The 27,049-nt window shown below is 33.3% G+C and overlaps 3 protein-coding genes across 4 annotated transcripts in view; 2 read left to right on the forward strand and 1 right to left on the reverse strand.

Moving 5' to 3' along the window:
- Positions 1–957: 957 nt before the first annotated feature.
- On the forward strand, positions 958–11,728 carry LOC145330718 (uncharacterized). The gene is made up of 12 exons (XM_080175384.1): positions 958–1,028; positions 3,113–3,195; positions 3,729–3,817; positions 5,019–5,107; positions 7,232–7,300; positions 8,143–8,247; positions 9,182–9,260; positions 9,476–9,536; positions 10,074–10,147; positions 10,729–10,789; positions 11,133–11,185; positions 11,649–11,728. Exons 1-12 carry the CDS (start codon positions 996–998, stop codon positions 11,726–11,728), a joined length of 876 nt encoding a protein of 291 aa, XP_080031510.1. The 5' UTR covers positions 958–995.
- Positions 11,729–11,876: 148 nt separating this feature from the next.
- LOC145330640 (uncharacterized) lies at positions 11,877–17,774 on the forward strand. Its single transcript, XM_080175308.1, has 11 exons — positions 11,877–11,997; positions 12,397–12,506; positions 12,853–12,932; positions 13,170–13,243; positions 13,627–13,725; positions 14,153–14,222; positions 14,568–14,652; positions 15,323–15,392; positions 15,761–15,832; positions 16,337–16,426; positions 17,606–17,774. The coding sequence occupies exons 2-11, from the start codon at positions 12,410–12,412 to the stop codon at positions 17,718–17,720; spliced, it is 852 nt and encodes a 283-aa protein (XP_080031434.1). The 5' UTR covers positions 11,877–11,997; positions 12,397–12,409; the 3' UTR covers positions 17,721–17,774.
- A 1,306-nt stretch (positions 17,775–19,080) lies between these two features.
- The window catches only part of LOC145329626 (uncharacterized), a 264,384-nt gene continuing 256,415 nt past the window's right edge, over positions 19,081–27,049 (reverse strand). For both annotated transcript variants that reach the window (XM_080173938.1, XM_080173939.1), the window contains 7 exons: positions 24,767–24,942; positions 24,418–24,592; positions 23,729–24,251; positions 22,932–23,187; positions 22,247–22,474; positions 20,440–21,451; positions 19,081–20,124 (listed from right to left, as the gene is read on the reverse strand). In XM_080173938.1, coding sequence (XP_080030064.1) covers positions 19,106–20,124; positions 20,440–21,451; positions 22,247–22,474; positions 22,932–23,187; positions 23,729–24,251; positions 24,418–24,592; positions 24,767–24,942 — 3,389 coding nt within the window. In that variant the 3' untranslated portion in view covers positions 19,081–19,105. The remainder of the gene's footprint in view (positions 20,125–20,439; positions 21,452–22,246; positions 22,475–22,931; positions 23,188–23,728; positions 24,252–24,417; positions 24,593–24,766; positions 24,943–27,049) is intronic.

Genomic DNA, 27,049 nt, shown 5'->3' on the forward strand with positions numbered 1-27,049 from the left:
CCAACACAATAAAAAAGGTTATTATTATTTTAAATATCCTATGAGATTCAACCCTTTGTAGACAGTGAGGTATTTTTTTGTTCATAATACAAATTTAAAATAGGTCTTTATTACCTAATTACTACGTTATACAAAAACTAATTGGAAATTTTATATCATAAAATAAATCCTTAACAGTAAGTAAATTGTTTCAACTATATATGACAAGTTAAATATACCTACAAGCATTATAAGAAACAAAAACGTTCAGATTTTCCCTGTTTTTTCCTTTTTCCCTCCCAAAATACCATAAAATCAAGGCATTATTCCTGGATATTTTTGTTAATAGGACGTTTTTGGTTGATCAGTGTAGTGAAATGTGCTTAGAAAATGTTAAGATTTGATAATCAGATGAGAAATATTTACGTTCACACTCCCTTTAAGCAAATAAAATTACATTACTAATGATAACAAGGATAACCACATTAATAGAAGTGAAGCTCATGAATTTTAAAAAAACGTTTATGGCCATACGGACATTCAGTTTTCTCAGATGATTTTGTGATATCAAATGCTTTCACTGGAGCCTTATTTTAGACCCCAAAAACAACCCTTGGGCTAATTAAATGATATGGTGCCCTATCATCTACCCCCACGGGTTATTAGGTTATTAGGACAGACAGAAAGACAGTATAATACAGCTGCGCTATTAATAATCATATTTATTATTATAATATACTAGCGGCTACGGCCCTAGCATCAAGGGGCTCTGTATTCAAGGGGGCAGATAGGGGCTAGAACAGCTGAAAACCATTCCCAGACCTAAATCTGTAAACAAAATAGCCTAAAACTATCACAGGACCTATGTGAGGTTTAACTAAAACAGAGAACTCAATCGGTTCAGTAGTTATAGAGATCTTAGCTTAAAAAAAGCATTACTCATTTATGTAACAGCATTAGCAATCATTTTGTTAGAGTAGGTAAATTTTTCAGAACCTCGCAAAATGTTATGAAAAATGGGGAAACGACGAAAAACAAATAACACAAAGGTAATTATTTTCAGGGAGGTAGGGGACATTCGGCTGTTTATTACACTAGTCCCCAAAGTTTTATTAGAGCGTTTTCTTTTTAGTTGGCCAAAAAACTTTGGAGACTTTTATTGAATTATATTGGTTGGTTCAATGAGTTGAGTATCCACTCCCATGCTAATGTTTCAACCACTAATTGTAATCTACAAAATGGGTAATCGATGGGATGCACAAAAATTAATTGGTTATTGTCTTACCCTATTATATCCCTGGACTATATCATTTTGATCATAAAAATATACTTTATTTTTGATAGCGAAGCTACCAAAGACGTCCAAGGGGGGGGGGGTAAGGTGGGGATTATCCCCCCCCCCCCCATTTACCCCTAGCCTTTCTCTCCCCATCTATTTTACTTCAATCAATACCAAAATTACGTTGACCCTTAAACATATCCATATCAAGCTTCCCTATAAATATTTGATTTAAAGTTTAGATATTAAAAATTTTGCTTACCAATACACAATGCTTATATTTGGCGATTTCACTTGGGAGGGTGGTGGTATCCAGCCTCAAAGCAATTAAAAACCTGCCCAGGACCAATGAGAAGCTACACTGCACTGTAATGGAGAACCGTGTCGATAGAGACATACAACAAAACACGAGATTCTTCTACTTTTATATAAGAAAACAACTTAATGTGTTTGCTGTTCTTCTCCTTGTGTGAAAAGTCATACTTGTTAATATATAAAGCTTCAGGTGGACAGACAGACAGACGTTCTACTTTGTATCCCATACATAAATATATAGCTTTTTTTCAAAATATCAGCATTACGATAAAGAATTAAATGACAGAGTCGAATAAACTTGTATCACCAATCTAATGACACATTCAAAACCAAATCAATAAAAGGACGCTCAAAAAACTTAAATTATCCAAGTTATATTGAAGATAAAGGTGTCTTAATTCATTTAAAACCTAGAAGTATTGACCAGGGCTCGGCAGGTAGGGAGACAAAGTGTCTGAAAAATCAGCCACGTAAAGTCATTAAAAAGAGGGAGATGAGAGGAGAAGTGGGAAAAAAATCCTAAAAAAGGGCAGCCGCGACTACTGTCCTATTGTTATAACTGTATTTGGAACCTTTCAAATTCTATAACACCTTAAGTTGGGCCTAGATTTAAACAATTGATGGCTATTGAATAATTGTATTAAAACTTAATTTCATGAGTGTCCTATTAAGGTAAAACCAAATAAATAATTGATTTGTGTCCTTTATTGTCAAAACAAAATATATAAATAATTAATGGTTGGTTGTTTAGGAAAATTTTGGCTCAGTTTATTTTCCTTGTATTTAATGTCAGAGATTTTGGAACTTAGATTAATTTACAACCCACTCCTTCCCCATTATAAGCAGTTACCAAAGACACAATTCTACCTGTAAAACTTTTGAGAAAGATTTATTTATAATCCATAACCAAATTAATAAACCCGGAATAACTCTTTCTAGTATGGCTGATATCCGCTGGATTAGAACCGGAACTAAGCCATACTGAATAATAATGTTTACCATCATATTACAACGCATAAAACATTTATAAATTAATACCAATTTTGTTAGCCCGGACCTTTAATACCCACGAAAAGCTTCTACTAGAAGGTTCGAAGTCCGTAATGGTTATTTTTTCAATTTTTATTTTTTAAGCACAAGACATAGGTCCCCTTCATTTCACATATAGAAGAAAGAGGATGTCTGTCTGTGTGTAGAAAAGGATCTCGCTAACCGCTGAACTATTATAGTCATCCTTTTAATTCGGCTTTTATAGTTCCTCACTGTCTCTAATGACATTTACGAGTAGGGGGACAAAGGGTGTTAAAAAATCAGCCATGTGACTTCATAACAGTGAGGGATTATCCATCTCTTTTATAGGGGTTTTCTTTCCCACTTCTCCATTCATCTTCCTCATATTTATAACGTCACATGGCTTATTTTTGAGACACTTTGTCCCCCTACATTTAAGAGCATTATTAGTAGTAGCACCTTGGTTCTATGATACGATTATAAACAAATTATAGAGTAGCTACCAAGTCAATAATCATATGTTTGCAGGTGGATCTGGAGCCACCAGTAGCTCCAGGTATGATTCTGGAGGATGAAGGAATCATGGAAGAAGATCAAGGAAATTATAGAAGGTAAACTTATTTTATAACAACGTCCATATACGTGTAAACTTAACTTTATAAAAAGACAAATAGACAAACTAACATTAACAAAAAGTATTTAATATGTTTATATTGGCCTTATTTTATTTTAACTGTAGAATTGAAACTCTTAAAAGATTGTACCTGATTGTTTGATTAATCTACATAGAGAGTTTGTGTTTTAAAACTGAATTTCTAAGAATAAAACCTTTTAGTTTTTTTAAAAATTATATGACATAAAAGCTTCAAAGGTCAAAACAAAGTCATACAAATCGTTTAAATAGCCAATTTTAAAATGAAAAAATAAGGAAAAGTATTTTACCAGGAGTCGACAGTAGCACATTCGCCCTTGCGGCTGATGGTGGCTGTGGCTGCTAAGAGTCTAAGGGTTTTATAAGCTTTTAAAAACATATTTTGGGAACATCCTATCTGTTCACTACACTGCAAAAACAGCTTGGCCAATAAAAAGTTCTCTGAAAATTGTTTACTATTAGTAAATTCATCCACTAAATTTTTGTTTTCAGATATAGTAATCTCTTGGACATACCAGATGTAGATTTGAATCATTCAATTATTACAATTCCTGGATATGTTTTTAATAATCTTAATCAAGGTACAGATAAATAGATAAATAGATAGATAGATATATGATTTATAAAAAGATAAACACGAAAACAAACATACCCATAGACAGACAAACATACAGGCATATATACAGACAGATACAAACATATGCATAGGCTGACAAACAGAATCACAGACAGATAGACATACATATAGACAAACAGACTTACAGTTAGACATAAAGTTATACAGACATATATAGAGACATACAAACATTCAGACAGATATATAGACATAGACAGATAGACAGACAAATAGATAGATAGAAAGAATTACAGATTTACAGACTGACACACAGACATGCAAGTAAAACAGACTTACAGATAGACATACAGTTATACAGACAAAGAGACATACAAATATGCAAAGATATAGACAGACACACAGACAAACAGACTTACCGTTAGATATACAGTTATACAGACAGAGAGACATACAAATATAGAGACAGATATAGAAACATAGACAGATAAACAGACAGATAGATAGAAAGAATTACAGATTTACAGACTGACACACAGACATGCAAGTAAAACAGACTTACAGATAGACATACAGTTATACAGACAGAGAGACATACAAATATGCAAAGATATATACAGACACACATGCAAACAGACTTACCGTTAGATATACAGTTATACAGACAGAGAAACATACAAATATAGAGACAGATATAGAAACATAGACAGATAAACAGACAGAAATATAGATAGAAAGATTTACAGAGAGGCACACAGACATACAGGCAAACAGTCATTTAGAAAGTAAGTAAGACGAATGGTTAACGGACCCAACATGTAAAATCCTCAGAATGAAAAACTCAAGGCATCAAACTTTTAATCATCATTTAGGAATACAGAATGAGAGACAGGGGGACATTCAGACAGACAGGCAGACATATAGAAAACAGACTTACAGATAGAGATACGTTTATATAGACAGAGAGACAAACAAACATACATACATACAAACAGACAAGCATATAGGCAAACAGACTTACAGACAGACAGACAGATAGATAGAAACATTTACAGATAAGTTCACAGACATACAGTCAAACAAAGATACAGATGGACATTTAGGAATACAGAAATAGAAACAGACAAACAGATGTTTAGAGTTATGTTCAGATAATATCTTTACACAATATGCAATTCTAAATTTAATTTGTTGTTTATATTTTGAAGGTGAAGAATCTCCTGGCATTGGATTTGAAAGGTTAGACTCGGATAGTTCTTCATGGACAGATGTAGAGGGTCAAGAAATTAATTCACAGGTTCTTATCTATATATCTTGTTATCTATCCATCTATCTATCTTGTTAGCAATCTGTCTATCTATATTGTTATCTATCTATCTTATTATCAATCTAACTTTCTATCTTGTTATCTATCCATCTATCTTGTTATTTATCTGTTTATCTTGTTATATATCTATCTATTTATTTATCTGTCTGTCTATCGTGTTATCAATCTATCTATCTTATTATATATCTATCTTGATATCTATATGTCTATCTTGTTATTTATCTTGTTATCTATCTGTCTATATTGTTATCTATCTGTCTATCTTATTATCTATCAGTCTACCTAATTATCTATCTAAGTATCTTGTTATCTATCTATCTATCTTGTTATCTGTCTGTCTATTTTTTATCTATCTATATATCTTGTTATATATCTGTCTTTCTTGTTATTAATCTAACTTTCTGTCTTGTTATCTATCTATCTTGTTATATACCTGTCTATATTGTTATCTATCACTCTCTATCGTTATCTATCTATCTTGTTATCTATATATCTATATTGTTATCTATCTGTCTATCTTGTTATCTATCTATCTATCTTGTTATCTATCAGTCTATAATGTTATCTAACTATCTTGTTATATATCTGTCTTTCTTGTTGTTAAGATAACTTTCTGTCTTGTTATCTATCTGTCTGTATTGTTATCTATCAATCTCTATCGTTATCTATCTCTATCTTGTTATCTATATATCTATATTGTTATCTATCTGTCTTTCTTGTTATCTATCTGTCTATCTTGTTATTTATCTATATATCTTGTTATCTATCCATATATCTTGTTATCTGTCTGTTTATTTTTTTATCTATCTATCTATCTTGTTATTTATCTGTCTGTCCATTTTTTATCTATCTATCTATATTGTTATATATCTGTCTTTCTTGTTATTTATCTATCTGTCTATCTTGTTATCTATCTGTCTATAATGTTATCTATCAGTCTATCTTGTTATCTATCTATCTATCTTGTTATCTATCAGTCTATCTTGTTATCTATCTGTCTATCTTGTTATCTGTCCGTCTATTTTTTTATATATCAATCTATCTTGTTATATATCTGTCTTTCTTGTTATCTATCTATTTTTTTATCTTGTTATCTATCTATCTATATATTGATTGTGTTATCTATCTGTCTATCTATCTTGTTATCTATCTGTAAACATTAACCTTGGAATTTCTAATACTCACACGAATCCTTTTTAAAACAATTTTATACGACATATTTCATAGTTTTCAGGAGTTATCTAATATTGATTAAGCATTTAAATGTAATCAATTTTTCAACCATTATTGCCATTAAAATTTGCAGTTTAAACGTTGTAATAGAACTTGCATGTGAAACTTTAATGTTAAATTTAAGTTTTAGTTATTTTATTCACTTAATAATTTATAAATCTTTGTATGGAATAAATTTTAAATTGTAATTTTGTATGCATTAAATATGAACAATGACGTTAAAAATCAATATTGAAAAATGTGCACTTTTAAATATTGTAAAACTGGATTAAATTAACATTTGCCTGATGATGTAAATTTATAGGCTGAATTTTTTTTTGTTGGGCTTTATTAAGGCCCGCTATGTCAGGCAAAAAAGAACTGCATAAATTTTACATCAACGTATCTACAGGCAAATTTGTACAAAGCCAAATCATTGATATGTTTACACATATCCTTAACAGATTTCTTTGGGTATATAAAATATTCATTTAGGCCCTTATTAGATATATTGCATTCCTTTAATCTAAATTTAGTTTAATAGGTGTATTGTTGACATAGATGATATTGTTTTTATGTCATTGTATCTGAATAAAGCTTAAGATATTTCTAACCTGTATGTGTACTGGTTGGGCTTGCTTTTAGGAACATAATTACTGTATATACCATGATTTTCACCTGTTTTCTTACGGAAGGAACAGCCACTTCCTGAAAAAAGTTTTCACCCCCCCCCCCCCAAAAAAAAATGGTGGAAGATGTAGCGGAGAAGCTTTTTTAATCCCAATAATTTCTAAATGGTGATGTTTCCAACATGGAGATGCCCCTAGAGGCTAGAGGATAAGCCACCAGTGCCTCAAATAATACTAATTTTTATTTGTTAAGGAGAGAAGATTTTACAATGACTTTCTTCCATTTTTCTTCCTTTGTCAAATCAGTGGACTCTTCCCTCCTGTAAGTTACTTTTTGGAAATGCTACTCTATAACTCCAAATGTCCGCCCGCCTGTTCGTTCGTTTGTAAGCTATGCTTGAGTGGAAACGCACTTTGTTGTTAAGATAGACGACTGAGTTTATTTTGCAGATTCTCCTTATCAATATCTACTCTGTCTTTGCTGTCGGTCTGTGGTCAAATTTTTATATAATTTATAACTTTTTGGCTATAATATAAGGAATGCTAAAATTGGCTATCATTTATGTACACTGTTCTCTCTAATTAGTTAATTATGAATGTTGCCATCCTTATTTTCTGTAGAAAATTCAAAATCTCGCAACCTACATAAATCCATCTTGATTTCAACTGACATTGTTCATTTTATTTCACAGTTTTCTTAAAACATTAATTTATAATGGAAGGAAATATTAATCAAATTTAAACTAAACTGTAGAGAAGCAACTCTACAATTAGTGTTTTCCTGTCCACATGTCTTTTGTGTCTCTCTGAACAACGTAAAAAATATTTTATCCCATATGGTTTCTCGATTTTTTGAAACATAGTTGACTTTTTTTATTTATCCTAGCTATTTCTTACCTCCAATGTTGCGCTACTTGTGAAGATAGTTGTTTTATTTGATATAGAATTCTTGGATATTGTGTGAGATTCTTGCATACCCTGATAAAGTTCTCCTAGCTGGATCATATAACGATACTCCAAATTCTAACGCCCTATTGTCTTTAACCCACCTTCTCCCCTGACCATGATAAAACGTATTGACCAATATATAAGGACTATATTAGCCACCTAAATTGGCTAACAAATATCCACGCTTTCCTATATCCATTGTTGTTGTTTGTTTAGAAATTAAGCTGGCGCCTGGAGTTTGTCTGGTGCTATTGGGGAACCTTCCTGTCTTTCAGTCTTCTCTGTGTTCATATCATTCTATTTGTTTTCTATGTCATACAGGTACAGGTACGGGTGTACATATGGAGGGGGAAGGAGGAGTGTTCTCTGTGTTCATATTATTTTATTTGTTTTCTATGTCATACAGGTACAGGTACGGGTGTACATATAAGAGGGGGGGGGGGAGTCATCTCTGTGTTCATATCATTCTATTTGTTTTCTATGTGATACAGGTACAGGTACGGGTGTTTATATGGGGGGGGGGGGGTGTTCTCTGTGTTCATATCATTCTATTTGTTTTCTATGTCATACAGGTACAGGTACGGGTGTACATATGGGGGGGAAGGAGGGGTGTTCTCTGTGTTCATATTATTCTATTCGTTTTCTATGTGATACAGGTACAGGTACGGGTGTTTATATGGGGGGGGGGTGTTCTCTGTGTTCATATCATTCTATTTGTTTTCTATGTCATACAGGTACAGGTACGGGTGTACATATAAGAGGGGGGGGGGGGGAGTCATCTCTGTGTTCATATCATTCTATTTGTTTTCTATGTGATACAGGTACAGGTACGGGTGTTTATATGGGGGGGGGGTGTTCTCTGTGTTCATATCATTCTATTTGTTTTCTATGTCATACAGGTACAGGTACGGGTGTACATATAAGAGGGGGGGGGGAGTCATCTCTGTGTTCATATCATTCTATTTGTTTTCTATGTCATACAGGTACAGGTACGGGTGTACATATAAGAGGGGGGGGGGGGGGAGTCATCTCTGTGTTCATATTATTTTATTTGTTTTCTATGTGATACAGGTACAGGTAAGGGTAGAACAGAGCTAGAGGTAGACATGATAATTAATAGTACAACAGTATTTTTTTACTTCTTGTTTGAACAGTCTAAAAAATTCATAATTATCTAGAATACTGGCCATAAGCTTTAAATGATGGGGCTAAAAATTGTTTTGTTTCTATAGATAACAACATACAAATTATTTAGGTTGGGTATTCTATGAACACAGGACTGTTGTATGTATCATATAATCTAGCTTGGGTCACACATATCTCTCATTCTATAGGTAAATATTATGTATGTATCATATAATCTAGCTTGGGTCACACATATCTCTCATTCTATAGGTAAATATTATGTATGTATCATATAATCTAGCTTGGGTCACACATATCTCTCATTCTATAGGTAAATATGATTTACTTAGCCGAGGCTAACAAAACTGGTTTTAACTTTAATACGATGCGATAAATATCTATTTTATGTTTGTGCTTGTTCTAGATTGGATATATTCATTCTACCATGAGAGAAAGATTTTTAGAAATATCTGGCAGGGCTACAGGTGAGATTATCAATTCAAACATGGATCACAGCATGTATACAGGCGTAGCTCCCAGAGATCAAAGAGATAAGACAATAGCGATAAATTTATATACATCCCCAATTGATTTAGACAAAGTTACAAAACTGTAGTTTACAAAAGTTGGTTAAAACGTTTCGATACTCAACAAAAAATCAATAATAGTCGCCAAAGTTATTAAGCCAACAAATAAAAAACGTTACTTTTAAACATTAGGAACTAGTGTAAAAAACATCCCATTCTCCCCTTCCTTCTTGCGTAACGCATCCCTATCAATTGTAGTTTCCTTTAAGGTTTTTTTCTAGGGGCGATTTCTCCTATGTAAGTGTTGGTACCCTCCTCTAAAATAGTTATGAACCTTCCAAGAAGTTTCACTGTAAAGGTTACAGAGATCCTTCGGGACAGATAGACGCACACAAACACACAGACACAGATCCTGTTACTTTTATATCAGGATGTATTGCTTATAGTTTGAATAAGCTTTACAACTAATGAACATGAATGATTCTTGTTTTCTAGAAAATTCTACAGATATTTGGTGATTGATCAAACTGATCAGAGTGTCATCAGGTTCACTTGGAAAACTTTCATTGGTAGGCATAGATAGATAGGTAGATAGATAGATAGATAGATAGATAGATAGATAGATAGATAGATAGATAGATAGATATATATATATAGATAGATAGATAAATACATAGATAGATAGATAGATAGATAGATAAATAGATAGATAGATAGATAGATAGATAGATAGATAGATAGATAGATAGATAGATAGATAGATAGATAGATAGATAGATAGATAGATAGATAGATAGATAGATAGATAGATAGATAGATAGATATATAGATAGATAGATAGATAGATAGATAGATAGATATATAGATAGATATATAGATAGATAGATAGATAGATTGATTGAGAGATAGATAAATATATATATATATAGATAGATAGATAGATAGATAGATAGATTGAGATATAGATAGATAGATAGATAGATATATAGCGAGATAGAAAATAGGTAAACCACAAACAAACTCTTGGAAATATTGTTTTTTTTTGCAAGATTATTTAATGTTAGGTTAAGTAAAGGTTATAATAGCCCCGCAGGGATAGTAACCCCATTGAGTTAAGGAAATCATTAGATAATGTTCTAATTTGTTTTAGGTTGGGAAATAATGTTTTATATTTCCTCGGCAGCACTTATCTTGAAATCATACACAGATAGGTACACAAAACTTAAATTATTTATTTTTATGATTGGTTCAGCACTGACAACTCTCACCCAGCCGCCTTCCCTTTACTTTTACTTTAAATATTAATAAAGGAGGTGGGTAGTTAAATGAATAACTACTTTTCACTTGTATAACATTTTCCTATCCTTATATAAAGAGTAATAGGATCTGTGCCTTTCTGTCCCGAAGAATAAATAAAATCTTTATAAAATTCTGTGAGCCTCTAGGAGCGTAGCTGCTAGTAAAAATAAACTCAAAATATGTTTGTCATATGAAATTCATGCTCAAGCTCATGCAGTTAAAAATTATTTTATATAAATTTATAAATATTTTCAGGACAAGTTCTGAAGAAGGATATTCTAATAAGACTTTACCAGCTCATGTTGTAGGTGGGTATTAAGTAGCGCAGCTACTTTACTTTAATATAGTCAAATATTGGAAATTAATAGGTAATCCTGAATAGTTGGTTGCAGTTTATACAAACAATGAAATTAATTCGAAAAAATCACGAAACCTATACCTTATTTTTAGCCGTCTTTGAAGGGCATCACTTAACGACCTTTCATCTGCCCCCAAAATATTATTTTAGATTTATTTCGTTTGTTGGCTCCCCTTATTCCTGAGTTGGTTGTAAATATATTTCAAATCATGTAGTTTAACTGACCAAACCAAATGATAATATGTTTTATTCTTTAAGGACGTCCAAGCATTTTGGGGGGAAGGGGGGTGAGATGATAAAAATCTGGATAAGGAATTTCAACCTCTCATTAGCCATATGTAATGAAGACTTAATGTAAGAAACCCAACCCCAGGCTTACAATTTTTATATAAGATTTTGCGCTTTAATTTTAGATTATGAGAGATATGTACCTTCCACAAGACCAATCCTAGCTACTCTTGATCAATTAGAAACAGGAAATCATTACATTTAGAGAATTAAAAAATGTTGACAATTGATATTTTAAAAAAGATTCTAGTATGGCTTCGAAACAAAGGTGAATTCTTAAAAAACTTTTGCCTCACTAAAATCAGTTTTCCTCACTAAATTCAGTGAGGCTCGCTAAAAATTTAATAATTAATTGAGAAAATAAAATAATGATTATACAACAGTAAGAAAATATACAAGTGTAGAAGTACAGACAGTAATATTCTGGGTTCATCTGGTATTTAATATCATCTGTCTGAATATCGTCTTTCTCAGGTTACCATTTTTATTAAGCAAGGTGTTATCTATAAAGCTTAGATTCCCTCACCCTGTAACTATGTATGTAATAATGTCACGATAATTTCTCCATATAAAAGAGCAATTTTTTTGTAGTGGTTTCCAGGGGTGATTTCCTGTTCCTTAATAGCGGTTTATTATAAGGTTTATTCTGATGTCTTGGTTATCAAATGTTTAACAGAAATTATGTTGTAAGTCTTTCTGATTATCTAAGATCTTAATAACTGCAAAACTAAACTTAAAATTTCAAGGGGTATTCTATGTCGATATAATATTAATGAAATTTTGTTAAATAAGTCTCTTTTCATTAAAAATTGCAATATTGTTTTTAATTATGAATAAAGTTTTACGTCGATATACTAACAGCATACTTTGTAGTGAGGTGTTCTTCATGATGATGGTGTCAATAGTTTACCATGCCTTCGCTTTTCTACACAAACAAATAGACGAACAGCTCGGTAATCCAGACAGTGTATTCAATATCAAATGTAAGTTATTTTGAAAAATAGTCATACATTTCTAGAGTTCCACACACTCCTTTTATATAAAAGTAAGAGGAAGTTTGAGTATTAATCTGTCTGTACCGAAAGATCCCACTAGCTGATATGGTTCTCCTTTAACATGTACCTTCTCACAGGTCCAGGGAAGTTTAATGACTAATTTGGGGGAGAGTACCAGTACCCACCCAAGAGAAGTAAAAATGGAATGATAATTTTTTAAGTAATAAATCTAGCTGTTAATATTTTTTACCACAGCTGACTACTGCTACAGAGATAAGCCAAATTGCTGGTTACTTGAAATTTTATTTTTAAAATTCATATTTATCATGTTTAGTGATCCATGATCCCAGGAATGTTTTTGAAGACAAGCGAAGTTTACCAGCTATCAGAAAACCTTTAGATCCAATAAAAAAGGTAACAACATTTAAAATAAAAAAAAAAGAATTGCTACTTTTAAACTTTATTATGGAGTATGAGGTTCATTTTTGAATTTTGCAGGTACTGGCCAAAATAACCACAAACATAAACTAACCAATACTAGGGTGCAAAATTTTCAAAACCAATAAAAGGACTTGTTTATATCTTAAACTTTGGGTACCAGTTTAATTTATAGACCAATGTCTTCTCACTCCCTGCCATTTTTTGTTTCAGGAAAGTACAGATTTAAGAAACCTGGACAACAGTTTAAACAAGATTCCTGATGCTTCTCTATTTGCAACCAAAAAGTAAGATAGATTTTAATTAAGATAGACTGCGTGCTCAAGTTCAACATTCAACTTCTGTATCCAAACTTGGGGAAAAATCACGAAATCAGGTTTACTAAATGTTGCCCCGCAAGTTTGATGAAACCTTTTAAAGTTTTTATTTTTCTCTCGAAGAAATTGAGTTGTTAATTACAGCTGCAATAAAGCACTAGTCCTTATATAAAAGTAACAGGATCTGAATGTGTCTGTACCAAAGGATAACCCTAACAACTGGACTGATATGGTTCTCCTTTACAATATAGCTTCTCATAGGTCCAGGGATGATTTTTAACTTTTTTGAGAGTGTACCACCGTCCTCTTAAAAGAATTCGCCCCTAGAAAAGAAAAAATTGTATATAATTTAGAAAGAAAATATCTGGAGAATCTTTACAAAAAGAGGAGGAGGAACAACAATTCTGGGATGATAGATTTAGAAGGAGAAACAGACATCATAATGGACATAGGTTAATTCTAAATCTATTTTTAATATAAAAAGTTGGCTGCGAATACGAAAATATAGTTCATTAATATAGATATTAAGGAGACATGTATTAACGTAAATATGCAAACATTTATTAACATCAAATCCCTGTACAAGTAAATATGTAGATAAACTTAAAATGAAAATTAAGGCCATCTATTGGAATTATTATAAACTAAATCAAACTAATGTTAAGGGATAACATTGCAATTAGCTCTCTATAGAAACTAATAAAACTAATAAATGAACTTAGAATGAAAATTAGAGCCATCTATTGACATAAATATGAACTAAGTCAAACTTATGAAAGTAAACTTATAGTAATATTTACCTAGACATAAGAGAATCCTATTTACACATAAGAGCCACCTATTGACATAAATATTAACTAAATTGAGATAATTTCTTAGGGATAATTTAGCTATTAGCATCCGAGCCCTTTGGGAGCAAATGGAAGAATTAATAGACCTTATGGATCAAGTAAGAATTTAATAAAAATTGAAGCAAAGTAAATCCATAAAAAAATAACTAAAATATTTTTTTTAGGAACGAAGCTTTTGTATACCCTGTAAATTTGCTTTTGGGAATTGCAATCTTGAAAAAGCAAAATTCAATAAAAAGAATTCATGTTACGTTTGTTTACTTTAGAGCAGGTTAGGTTAGGTTATTTTGGGTACTAAGTAGCCCCGAAGGGTTAGTCCCTCCCTTCCTTTTTTTAAAAAGGGAGGGGGGGGATGGGAAGTGTTCAATAGGCACTTTGAGTGAATGCAACAAAAACTCCATTATTTGACTCACTTTTTGCAAATATTATTATCTTTATTTTAGTTAAATATTTGTTTTGGGCTGACCCTCCAATTCCTGGCCATGGAATATTGCATTCTATTTCCTGCCCTACTATATTTTTGTATTGGTAAGTCAGTTTAAATTTAGTAGCACTGCTTCTCTATGATTAGGGTCTGTGTGTCGCTCTGGCAGATTAAGTTAAGGAAATTTATTTATAATTTGATGTATCTCTGAATCAAATATTGCTTTATGATTATATGGTCAAACACCCTTTCGAAAACCAACTCTTTGATTGCATGTCCTAACTGTACATTATAAAGAGTTGCACATGTTTTGGCCAAGGCATTCCCCCTACTCTAACTATTTATGTCAGGTGCACAAGAAATATAGTTAAAGTAGTTAACATCCTAATTGTTACAGACAATAACCCTTTGCTTGCACAAACGTTGTCTGAAAGCCCAAACTGTACATGGTAATGAGTTGCCAATATTTTGAGGAAAGGCATTCCCCCTACTCTAACTAGTAATGTCAGGTGGGCAACAAAATATTTTTGAGTAATTAACACCCTAATTATTGCAGACAACCAACCCATTGATTGCACAAATTTTGTCTGGAAGTCCTGACTGTGCATAGTAATGAGTTGCTACTAATACCGTTGCCAAACTTTTGTGTCTTTAATTTCATAAATATATACATTAAGTCATCATTAAGAACAGTTTGACTTAACAAGAGCATTTGACTAAATTGACACACAACTTTACGGAAAATACACAAAAAATAACCCCCTTTACATTTAGATTTGTATCCCACTCTGAGTTATATTAGTCTGGGAGGTTTCATCACTTCTGTTGTTATTCTTGGTATCAGGTAAACATAAATTAATCTTCCTCTCAATATCAAGCTGTGCGCCCTTTTAATTATAATCTGCATATAAAAGTAACAGGAGGTTTGTCTGTCTTTTTGTTTGAGTTTGTGTAGCGAATGATACCGCTATCTGCTGCCCTATTATTGTTCTTCTTTACAGTAAATTTCCTACAGGTTCAAAACTATTTTGAGGGAGGGTACACCCACCCTCCCAAGAGAAATAGTCCCTAGAATAAAATTACCCATTTTTTTACTTTTACTTTTCAAATCTAAAATGAAAAATTGGGTATCTAATTCATCTCCCCCCCTTTTCAAGTGCCCCTAGAGGCCTCTAGGTGCGTAGCCGCGAGCAATTAAATATATTTTGTTAGGAGTTTTATCCTGACCTCTGTATGTGCCAGAGTTCACAAAGAAGCTAAAGCTCCCATTAATACTTTATACAGGTAAAAGGATTAAAATCTAACCCATACTAGATTGCACGCCCAAACTGAAACGTAGCCCTTTAAAAAAAAATATGTAGATTATGTCGACGTTTTTTCAGTCAATACAACTTTATATTAAAGCCATGTAGGCGACATAAATATTGTCAAAAAAATAGCATGTCTTTTTATGTCAGCCACGACTACTTTTTATTAAAGCCATATAGTCGACATAAATCCTGGAAATTGCATAGCAATAGAATACCAACAGTTTGAACAAAGGGGGGGAGCCGTACTTGCCCGAAAGCCTAACTTCTGTGTAAGTCTATCCTTACCTAAATAGATACCAAAAAAAGGAAAGTTGAAAGGCGAAATCTAAAATAATTAAATTTTTTTGTTGTTCCCTACAACAAGCAAAGATAATAAAAGTAATTAGAACCAGTTAGACACGTATTGACTGACATATGGACATATCCTAATCATAGGATAGATAAGCTACTGAAATTATTGTATATATTAAATTTGTAGAGCGTATGTGAAAGGAGATGTCTCAAGTAAAGAATATGATTTAGTTTACATGTTTATAACAAGACTGTCTACCAGTAAAATTGCAGTCAGGTACCTCTTTTCGAAACCGATCAACATCCGCTGGATTAGAACCGGTGCTTAGCAATATTTAGAATCATGTATAGCATCGTATTAAAGACAATTTTTCACGAGTATTCAAATAAATGACATTAAATCAATACCAGTTTTGTTAGTCCGGTCCTTCGGGGCTACCAAAACTGGTTTGAATCTTATAAGTTTTCATTTTAATATCCACGGAAAACTATTTATAATATGCTGCGATAAATAACTAATATTCATTCTAAAAATACAGTAAATAAGCCAATTTATTGGGGGTAAATCAATTGCTATACATTTTAAGTTAACGAAATATAAACACAAAAACCTTTATTAAAATATTAAGTTTTATTTTATTACTTAGTCTGAGTGACCATTATGTTTAATAAATCTATTGGTATTTATTTTTTAAATCTAGATGTTAATAACAATATTTTTTTTAAACGTGTAGTTTAGAACTTAGTAAAGTATTTGATGTTTAGCACAAAGTAACATTCTTCGAATTTTGCTTTCAAAATAATTAACGCTAACAGTTTGTACAACCCAATCATGGTTTAATTAAAGTTCCCTAAGTTTCTAAGCTAACGTATGAGAGATCGCGTTTATTAAACTTATGTACCAGTATAAGTAGTTCAGTGTCCCATCCCTCACTGATTTTATTTCAAATAGCATTTATTTGGCAGGAAGCAGCAAATATTGCCTAATAAAAAATTATGTCATACAATACAAATGACCATAATAGGCTAGGATATATTTTACCCATTGGCCAATTACAGTGTATACTGGCCTATCTTTGGTTATTTGTATTGTATGACGTCATTTTTTAATAGGCCCTATTTGCTTCTTCGTTTGGCAGATTTAGGGTTAAAACTGGGTAACAAAGAAGAATTGGAAATAATTACAGTAATCTAAAAGGATAAGACAATGGACGATAAATTGAAATACTCCCCCAATGATCACCCCTCCTGCTGACTGTTTAGACACTATTACCTACCAATCAATTAAATTTAGAAATTGCAATGAATATGAAAAGAAGTTATGAACTATTGATACACAAGTGAATTTTCAGTCCAATGTCGCCTCCCTTCCAAATGTAAAATAGCTTCATAATTCTTCAATAAACATATCCAAAGTTTTCTAACAGGTGTTATCAATAAATGTGTTATTTTTCAGAACCTGGAGCCACGTACCTATCACAAGAGAAACATTCTCCCTCATTTTTATATTTGTTCTCGGTATACTAGCACTCTTATTTCAATCCAATCATGAAAATATTAAAGGAAGCTAGTTACATTTTTTTTTATAAACTAATAAATCAAATATATTTTCATTTCTGTCTCAACAATGTTTTTACAAGCGAAGCTTCGCTTTTAATGTTTAGGATCGGTCCGTCCGTAGCAATTAGCTCTTATCATTAATTTAGACATGTTAGAATTGTCCTATCGATTTCAAATTATGCATGATGATTCATATTACAGTTAGGTACGATGTAGAAACCTAACAACTCTATAATCGTTACCAGGAAGTACGTACATCTAGTTAATTTTTAACCTATAAAACAACAATTATTTTACAATTTTGTAAGCAAAGCATCATTGTACAAGTTCTAAAATTTTAAGTATGCCCTTAAACAGTAATCTGTATTTTAGAAATTTTATACTCAAATTATCATTTTGCTTAATCTCTAGTGTTAATATCCGTTTGCTCTTCCATTTCAGAGCTTCGCTTTTATGGATGTTGTCAACCCTGTTATTTTGTATTATGTTGATTTAAATGTTCTGAAATGTGAACACTATATAGGAGCACTTGAAATTTGGGGGAAGGGATAACTTCCCTCCCATGTTTAGTTTAAAAATTAAAAAATATTTTAAGAGTATTTTTATTATGAGGGGTACAGCCATCCAACCACAAAATATTTAAAACCATCCCTGAACCTTAAAAAAAGCTTTACATTAAAGATTTTAATCTAAAGTATAAATAAATTAATATCGCTACATATGTTTATGAACATAATTGTCCTTGTTATAATAAGAAGAAAAACATAATATCTGAACAAAGTTTGTATTTATTAATATGTTGATAATAATTACAATAATAACTAAGCGTGAGATTTAGGTTCGTATCATAGTCAAGATAATAATAATCAGAATAGAGCAACATATAAACAAACCAGATTAATTCTGACGTGTTTATTTTTAAAAGTCAGCGATAAACAAGGAAGATATAAAACAAAGAAGGTCAGTAATGATAGGAATATAATATATAGATTATGTAGGTATATAATTATCAATTATAACATGCTATTTTAGTATCATAATAGCATTATAATGCGTTTTATTGTAAAAGGGTGAAAAATAAAATAATATACAGCAAGCACCCCTTTAATATTTTAAATATTCTATGTACATTTCATTTTTAAAATATTGTTATCAGCCAGTTTGAATATTAATTGTCAAGTATTTTGGCACATATAGTTTGATTTGACTAGCGGAATTTTATACGTTTTTTTTCACTGTTCATTTTTAATAAAATCTTATGTTAGCGCCAATTTTTTTAATATTTACTTTTATAAAATCACATTATCATTTATGTAGGCCATTTTATGTATAATTTATATTTATTGTTCTTTTCGGCATTTTTTGACAAAAGCTCTCTAGGAAGTTTATCATGCAATTACACAAGTGTCACCACTGACGAACTTGTTTTGCTGAAAGATTTCTTTTGCTGATTTGTTGAGACTTGCTGTTCATGTACAGGTGACAGCGTATGACCTTCGTTGCTGTCATCCGTGTCTTCATTCTCATCAACCTTTCGTCCCAGGGAGCTGACATAGGAGGAGTTACGTTTCAGGTGAGTTGTTGTAGTTTTGCTCAGAAGCTTATTGTTAATGGCGGTTGAGTATGGCGGGCCCATCGGCGTGTCGGACGATTCATCACGGGGTGATGAAGGAGGTGATATTTGACTACCGCTGCCGTTATTTTCAGCCCCTGAACGTGGTGAAATTTCTTCATTGTCTGAAGATTGGGAGGTCAGCATTTCCACACTGTTCCCAAGATCATCAGCAGCGGTGGTCAAGGCCGTTGGCGTGTTGCCGTTCATCTGATCTTCGGCGGTTGTTTCGGCCGCTGATATAATGCCTTTTTGTTGCTGTTTCTTCAAGCCAAAACGGGACGAGAGCTTGATTGAGAGACGTGATCGTGTCCGTTGTTTAGTTTCAGTTTTACCATCAATCATTTCAGCAGAGGTATCACTGAGTTTAGAATCTTGAATATTAGGATCTGTCAGCTTCTCATATGTACCGCTGCGGATGAGACGTCCTGAGGTTGTAGAATCATTGTGTTGACCCTTCATTGGCTGCTGCTGAGTATTTTGTACCTTTCCCTTGGAAATCCAAACTCTTTTGTCTTTTCCATTCGTATCCTTCTTCTGCTTTTTAGAATCTTCAACCTTTTTCCAAAGGCTGGCAATTTTACTGGCTACATCTTTACGCGGAGCCTTTCCTGCAGGGGTTAATTCTTTGGGGCTCACAGGTCGGGTGTTGCCTCCAGCTGGGCTCATGGGCCGGCATTTAGTTGTGGAGGGTGACAAAGGCCGGCTGACTGGTGGCCGCACACCAGTACGCGGTCCCCGCTCTATTTCTGAACTTGATGGAGCCCGACGGGGTAGCTGGTTTCCAACTGTTTCTTGTCCACCTAAAAAAAACATACTTATTATTTTAATAAATTTTTTAAAAATAAATCAAACATAATCTGCAGGGATCTGAGGGCTAAGACAATGGCCGGTAAATAGATGTACATCCGTAATAATAAGACACAAAATGGTCCCTTCTGTAGATAACAATAAGTGGTTGAAACTTTTGGACACTCAACTTAATAACCCGACCAATCAAAATTCAATAAAAGTCCCAAAAATTGTAAAGCCAATGAATAAGAAAACTTTATTTTAAACTTTAGTGACTAGTATACTTTACAGCCCAATGTTCCCTCCCTCCCTGATTAAAACTAAACCTGCTGCTGCTGTTCTCAAGCTGTGGCTGGAAGAGGATGTCCTAATTGAAGTTCTTGAAACTGTTGATCCTTTAGAATTCACAGACGATGTTGAAGAGTTCGAGCCTCGCAATCCACCACGTGTCAACGATTTTTCTCTTAGCTGTTGTGTTTTGGTGGTGGCTACAATGGGTTTGGGTCCCGCCGAGCTTGGCTGCACAGTGTCCCGCCGTGGCGTAAATAAACTTGGTTTTGGCGCAATTTTAGGCGGTGTTCGCTGGGTGCTTCCGTTGCCCTTCAACGAAGTGCTGGAAGCTTGACGCATACTGGCACTAGTTGCCTGTCGCGGGATGCCTGACTTGGAACGAACAAATGAATGTTCTTTGTTACTGGTGGTGGTTTTTCCGCCGGAGGATGGCGGAGAAGGTTCGTCCTTTGTAAATGTTCCCTGGCGGACCATGCCAGGGCGCTCAATTGAAGCAGGCGAGGCGGGAGATTGTGTGCGAGAGGCGGTTGATGAGTGGCGGGACTTGGAACTTGGGCTACCACCGCCGCTGCTTAAACTTCTAGGGCTATTTAGCGAACTGCTGCCAACTGAAGTATTTAAACTTCTTCTTGGAGATTTTGGTGATGTTTTTGGGTCACTCTTTTTGGCTGCAGCGTTTGCTTGCCGCAGGGCCATGGCACGCGTTCCGCGGACAAGCTTAGGCGATTGAATGGGCGAGCTGTTTGTTCGCGGTTTTGTAGATTGTGTTGTGTTTGTGGGTTTTGGCGGAACGGCGGGTGGTACTGTAGCACGTTTCATAGGCGGTGAGTATAAAACTCTCCTACGCCCACGAATTCCTTTGACTGCAGCCGATTGTTCGTTTTGTCCGCCGCTAATTTCTTCAGCTGCCAACCGCGATTCCCACGGTTTGCAGATGCGGGGACGGTTTTGTTGTGGCGAGGTTTGGGCGGGAAGGATGGAGTTTTGACCGCTGATCCTGTAGGTTTCCTGGGAGGAATGCTCACATTCATTTTCATCTTCAGGATCCTGAAAATATAAATTTCAAATATAAAATATAAATAACTAGCGGAGCGGCTACGCTCTTAGTATCTAGGGACATTGAAGTGAAAAGGACAGAGAGTGACTTTAAAAATGGCTTAAAACCACCCCAAGACTTAAATCTGAAACTAAAATAGCCTAAACCAATCACATTAATGGCATATATATTATATATATCAGAATCTTTATTTTCTACCTTGTAGTTATCAGACTTTAAAGACTAGGTTATTTTGAATGATGCAAATAAAGTACTTATGTGATATGTTACTAAAATTAAATACAAAATTTTCTTTTACAATTCTTAGACAATAATACTCAAGTGACTTTCATTTACATTATAAATCAAAGATTACAACTCATGCTTTGAAAAACATTGATGACATCAAATTGAACTTTATGACATCTTTGCATGGTGTGATATTTTGATGTTTTTCGTGGTTTTCTTTGCTAGGTGATAATAGTCGTAAACAATAACATTCTTATTTGTTAGTATGTTAATAGCGGCTTCGCCTCGCAACCCCCCCCCCCCTCGCCCTGGAAGCCTCAAGGGGCATTTAAGGTGAGGGGGAAGTCCACCCCCACCACACAATTTTAAAAGAAAAAGCAAAAAAATTAAGGGGGGCATATTTTGGAAGGGTGGAGACTTTTCCCAAAATTGTTCAAAACCTTTACTGGACCTGTAAGAAGCTTCAGTTTAAATGAGAACCATATCAGTTCAGCGGTTACCGAGATCCTTCGCTACAGACTCAATAAACTTACTACTTTATATAATTGGATTCTTACCTGGATATCAAGAAGATTTTCCCTGCTGGCAATGCTACCCACGTCAATATCAATACTTCTCATCTCATGGTCTTTCAGAATCTCTACGCTATTACTCCGTGATCTATCCCCATCGCCGCAGCTTCGCAGCATGTCAACAGAGGCTGACCGAGTTTCTCTGCCGTTGACCCGCTGTTCGGCTATGGTTTGGACAACTAAACGCGCCTCGGTGGCTAGGAGAATCTCTTCCTGTAATACAAATGTTTTTGAAGTCAATGATTCTTCAAAAAAGATTAAATGAAATAGGTGTCAGTTGCAAAATTGTTTTAAGATATTACATTATTACATTTTTCAATAATTTTAAAATTCTATGCAATTTTGGCTTAAATTTAAACCATTTTAATTTCTCAAAGGACTTCAAAATTATTTAAATTTGTAGAAAATTTAAGAACAGACCTTTATCAGATGAGTAAAAATGCCAAGAATATTTATAATATTGAAATTGACATGTTTTTATGAAATTAAATAACATTGACATGCAAATCGTTTCTAAGGATGAGGAATGTTTTGGAAAAAAAAGCTTTTTGAAATTGTAAAATAACAAGAACATTTAATGTTCATACTTGCCATGAAAAGATATTAAAATGTTAAATAATCTCGATAAATGCTTAAAAAGTGAAGCTGATCAGTGTAGACAATACTTTACCTGCGGAGACATAGGTCCCATAGAATCCGGGGCAGGTACACCCAGCTCAGATCCCGGCAACAGATTTAACCCGCCCACCAAGCTGGTATTACTAATTGTCTGCGTGCGGTAGCGGTCAGCATCTTCTGCCCGTCGCTGTTTCAACGTTTTTGGTGAAGATGGCGACTGCTGGGGAGAGTTACCGCCGCTTCCAACAATGTCTTCGCGGCTGATGGTTCGAGTCCGGAATCTTGAGGCATCAATAAGCCGTTGCTCTCTGCAAAAGAAATGATAATAATCCATTTTTTATTAAATATAATTGAATTTTTGTCACTTACAAAAAATCTAACTTTACAGCTAGATAGTTTGGGAAGAAAGCTTTTGATGGAACTGTGCATTTTTTCTCTCTTTAAAATACATAATCTTAACTCTTTTTTTTTTGTTCGGTTATTATATAAAAAAATTTGTAGGTTAACAATAACTATACAATAAATAATAAATTATCTAATTTATTATTCATAAAAAAATTCTATATTTATTTAGTTTATCCAATTTACCTTTATTAAAAGGTTAAACAACAATGAAAGATTTATTTATAGAATTATGAATATAAATATTTGTAATTTTAAACTTAATCTAGTTTCTTCATAGTTTTGCTGTAGATAAATTTGGAATTTAATGCTTGATTTTTAAAAATTATTAAATCGCCTAAACATTAAAATCATAAGTGTTCCAGATTAAGTAACAGTTTGGACAGTTTCTAAACATCTAACAAACAGGTAAGAATTGATGTTTCATGATTGCAATATTATCAATACCTGGATGAGAGAGTATCTTGAGATCTATACCCAGAAGTTGTTTCAGATGGATTTTCAGCAGAATCACTTTCCCCGCCGCCGTTTACAACAGCTTGTGTTGAATTTTGCTTGTTGGGACTTGTTTTGGTGTAGGTTAGATACCGTTCCGGGTACATTTGACGTTTCTTGCGGGGTGATAACTTACGGCCCATTAGCGGTGTGGTTTCACGAGAAGATTCGCCGCCGGATTGTAACGGCGTGCCCTGGACGCTGGGATCACGTGGCAAGTCAGGTATATGTTCGCCATCATCAACGGCGTCACTACCGCCAGCTGTTAAAGTTGCCTGTTGATCTTGGATTGATATTTCATCATCATTATGAATGTCGGTAACGTCATTTATAGTGTCATCTCCGTTGTTTGCAACATCATCATGGTTAATTAGATATGTACCGCCGTTGTTCTTTTGTGGGACATCTGCCACAAGGGTGTCTGTGTTGCCAGTTGTGTTACCACCAGTGTTTACCAAAGTTATGTCTTCTAATCCTGAAATATTCATAGCATATTACCATCACAAAATCCATCAATAATAAAGTGAGTCTATTTTACTGGCCTCAACGTTAAAATCTCTACAATACCCTTAATATAAAAAAACTATACTTTTAAATAGTCAGATAACAGGTAAAGGACTATACAAGTTCACTATGTATACCTGTAGGAGGCTGGATACTTTCCAGTCCACAGCTGATGCTTGGATTCTCCTGATCCAGATTTGCCAGCCTGGTAAACTCCTCCACAGCCTCCTGAGCAGGTCTAACTATTTCAAGAATGGCCTCAGAGGTCAGGGATATACAGGCAGAGTCTGAGCCACGAGATGTTAAAACAACCTAAAGCAAAACAACATTAATTATGGATTGATATTCATTCGGTTGAAGGATAGATATTCATACTGATGCTAGCTACACTAACCATAGAATAGTCCTAATACTAATATAATTACCTCAGAAGGAGGAAGGCTAGCCAAACTAATCATGGAATAGTCCTACTATTAATATATTTACCTCAGATGGAGGAAGGCTTGCCACACTAATCATGGAATGATCCATATTATCAATATCATCCATGATAGTGGGTGGTCTGATATTATCCAGATTAGATTGGCAGGATGAGAGGGAGGACAGATCCTCTTGTGACACAGCGCCACCCATCAGACAACTAGCTCCAGTTCCTGACCCTCCTAAAATAAAAAAAAACACTTTCATTCATTTTTATAATTACATACCCAGATAATAAATGTGCTAGAATTGCAATAGTGGATCATAAAAAAAATATTTATTAATGTATATTTAGTTTTATGTGGAATTTGAATATATAAAAACATACTATTAACAAAGTAGTTGGTTTTTGCCTGAAGCAAAAATCTCCCTCAGATCTAGGTAATATTTTTATAAGGAGATGCTTTTTATGTATCTTAAATTAGTTTGAAGGTTTTTTAGAAATTTGTTTATCCTCTCCCCCCCCCCCCCCCCGTCCTCAGAAACAGTGGTTTATCTATTGTGAAGTTGATTTTTTTAAAGTCAGTATAGTTAAGGATAAAAATTAAGCCTAGATACAAATCTATAAAAGGTGTTTGATTAGGTAGTATTTTTTTTTTATGAAAACTGTTCATTTATCCTTATCAATGTAAATATATCATTAACATTTAACCTTGAAACATCCAGTTTTTAATCATAAATTGCATTTTGCAAAATTGAATAGGGTTTATAAAGGCTCTCATACATGTTATAGTTCAGCCGTCAATTTCTTTTCAATGCATTACTTTCAAACTCTCCACTCATTTTCATCATCAAAGACAAATATTCTGATAAAAAAAACATTAGAAACGAACATGTTTTAGGCATGAAGATATACACACACCAAAAATCTTTCTGGGTACCTATATAAAATAAGTCTCCAAGGACAAGAAATGACGAGAAAGCATTGAAAAAATAATACCTATAATTCTAAATAAACAAGAATAATATTGTTTCTAAATACTTCAGCAACAAGAAAAGAGCAATAGACTGTAACAGAATATTAATCCAAGTTTTAAGGAAGTTCTCTTATGTTTTCTTTATTTTCATTCAAAAAAATACGGACATTCTTTGGCTATAGAGTTACGGCGCTGATCAATATATTAAGAAAATATATTTCATTATATATTCTAATGTGGTCTTGTATATAAGACTTTGTAGATCCTTCCCTACATATTACTTTAACTCATGCAAAGGTGAATTCACGTGTCAAAAGCTTTTCTTACATCAAAGAAAATTTGAGTGGTGGTGGACAATGCAGTGAAATCAAGACAAAGTGCATTTTTAAATCAGGATAAGGCAGTGTTAGGTTAGGATATTCAGAAATTTCATTCATTTGTTTCATTGTCAACTGGCCCTATTTCTTTTATTCTAGAGAATATAATAATTCATATGCTTTTTACCTATCCTATCATTGTACTGATTTTTATAATAATTTCTATACAGCTCTATTTCAATTTCTCTTTTATGTTTCCTTCTTAAAGATTATAAGAAGTTATTTCAAATGATAAAGTGGTTTTAAGTTATTATAGCATTTTTTGCCTTTATACATCCTTGCTCATAACATTCCTTTCAAGACCTTTCAGAAGCCAATTATATCTCCAAGAAAACTGGAAAATTAAGCCTACTAGAAAAGCATAAACCCCTTTGTTAGGCTGCTTTAGAAGTTTTAAGCCCCAGGCAGTAAAATCTTTTAAAGCAATTGAAAGTTATTGGGAACTTAAGAAATTGCCCCCCCTCCCTCCCCACTGAAAGTGTCAAGAAAGTTGCCTTTAAAATAGAATATTTCTTTTATTGACAACCATAATAAAATTAGAATAAAATAAAATAATAATAAAATAACAAATAAATTATAAACTATTCATATTTTTAGATTAATGTTGCTATCCCTTGTTGCAGCAGTAGTAACCCATACATAAATAGTAATTATTTTCTTCTCTTATATTATATTGACACGTTCATCATTACAAAGGATTTATTATACAACAACACTACTGGTGTAGTGTGCCTAAAAATCAACTAAGAATTTTAGCAAAATAATAATTTTGTAAAACGGGACTATCACAAAAGTTGAATGTCATTAATATCTATTTTTGTAATCGCAGGGATCTTAGGGGATAAGACGATTTATTGATATATATCCACAATGATTATCAACAAAATGTACCCCTTCTGTAGATTACAATTATTAGTTGAAAAACTCCTGGTTTAAACCAACAAATGAGAGAACTTGTTTATACAACTTTGGGTATAATTCAGTGTCTGTTCACT

This window comes from Acartia tonsa, chromosome 10, assembly GCF_053477335.1.
Source record: "Acartia tonsa isolate MP-2025a chromosome 10, ASM5347733v1, whole genome shotgun sequence".
Classification (NCBI taxonomy): domain Eukaryota; kingdom Metazoa; phylum Arthropoda; class Copepoda; order Calanoida; family Acartiidae; genus Acartia; species Acartia tonsa.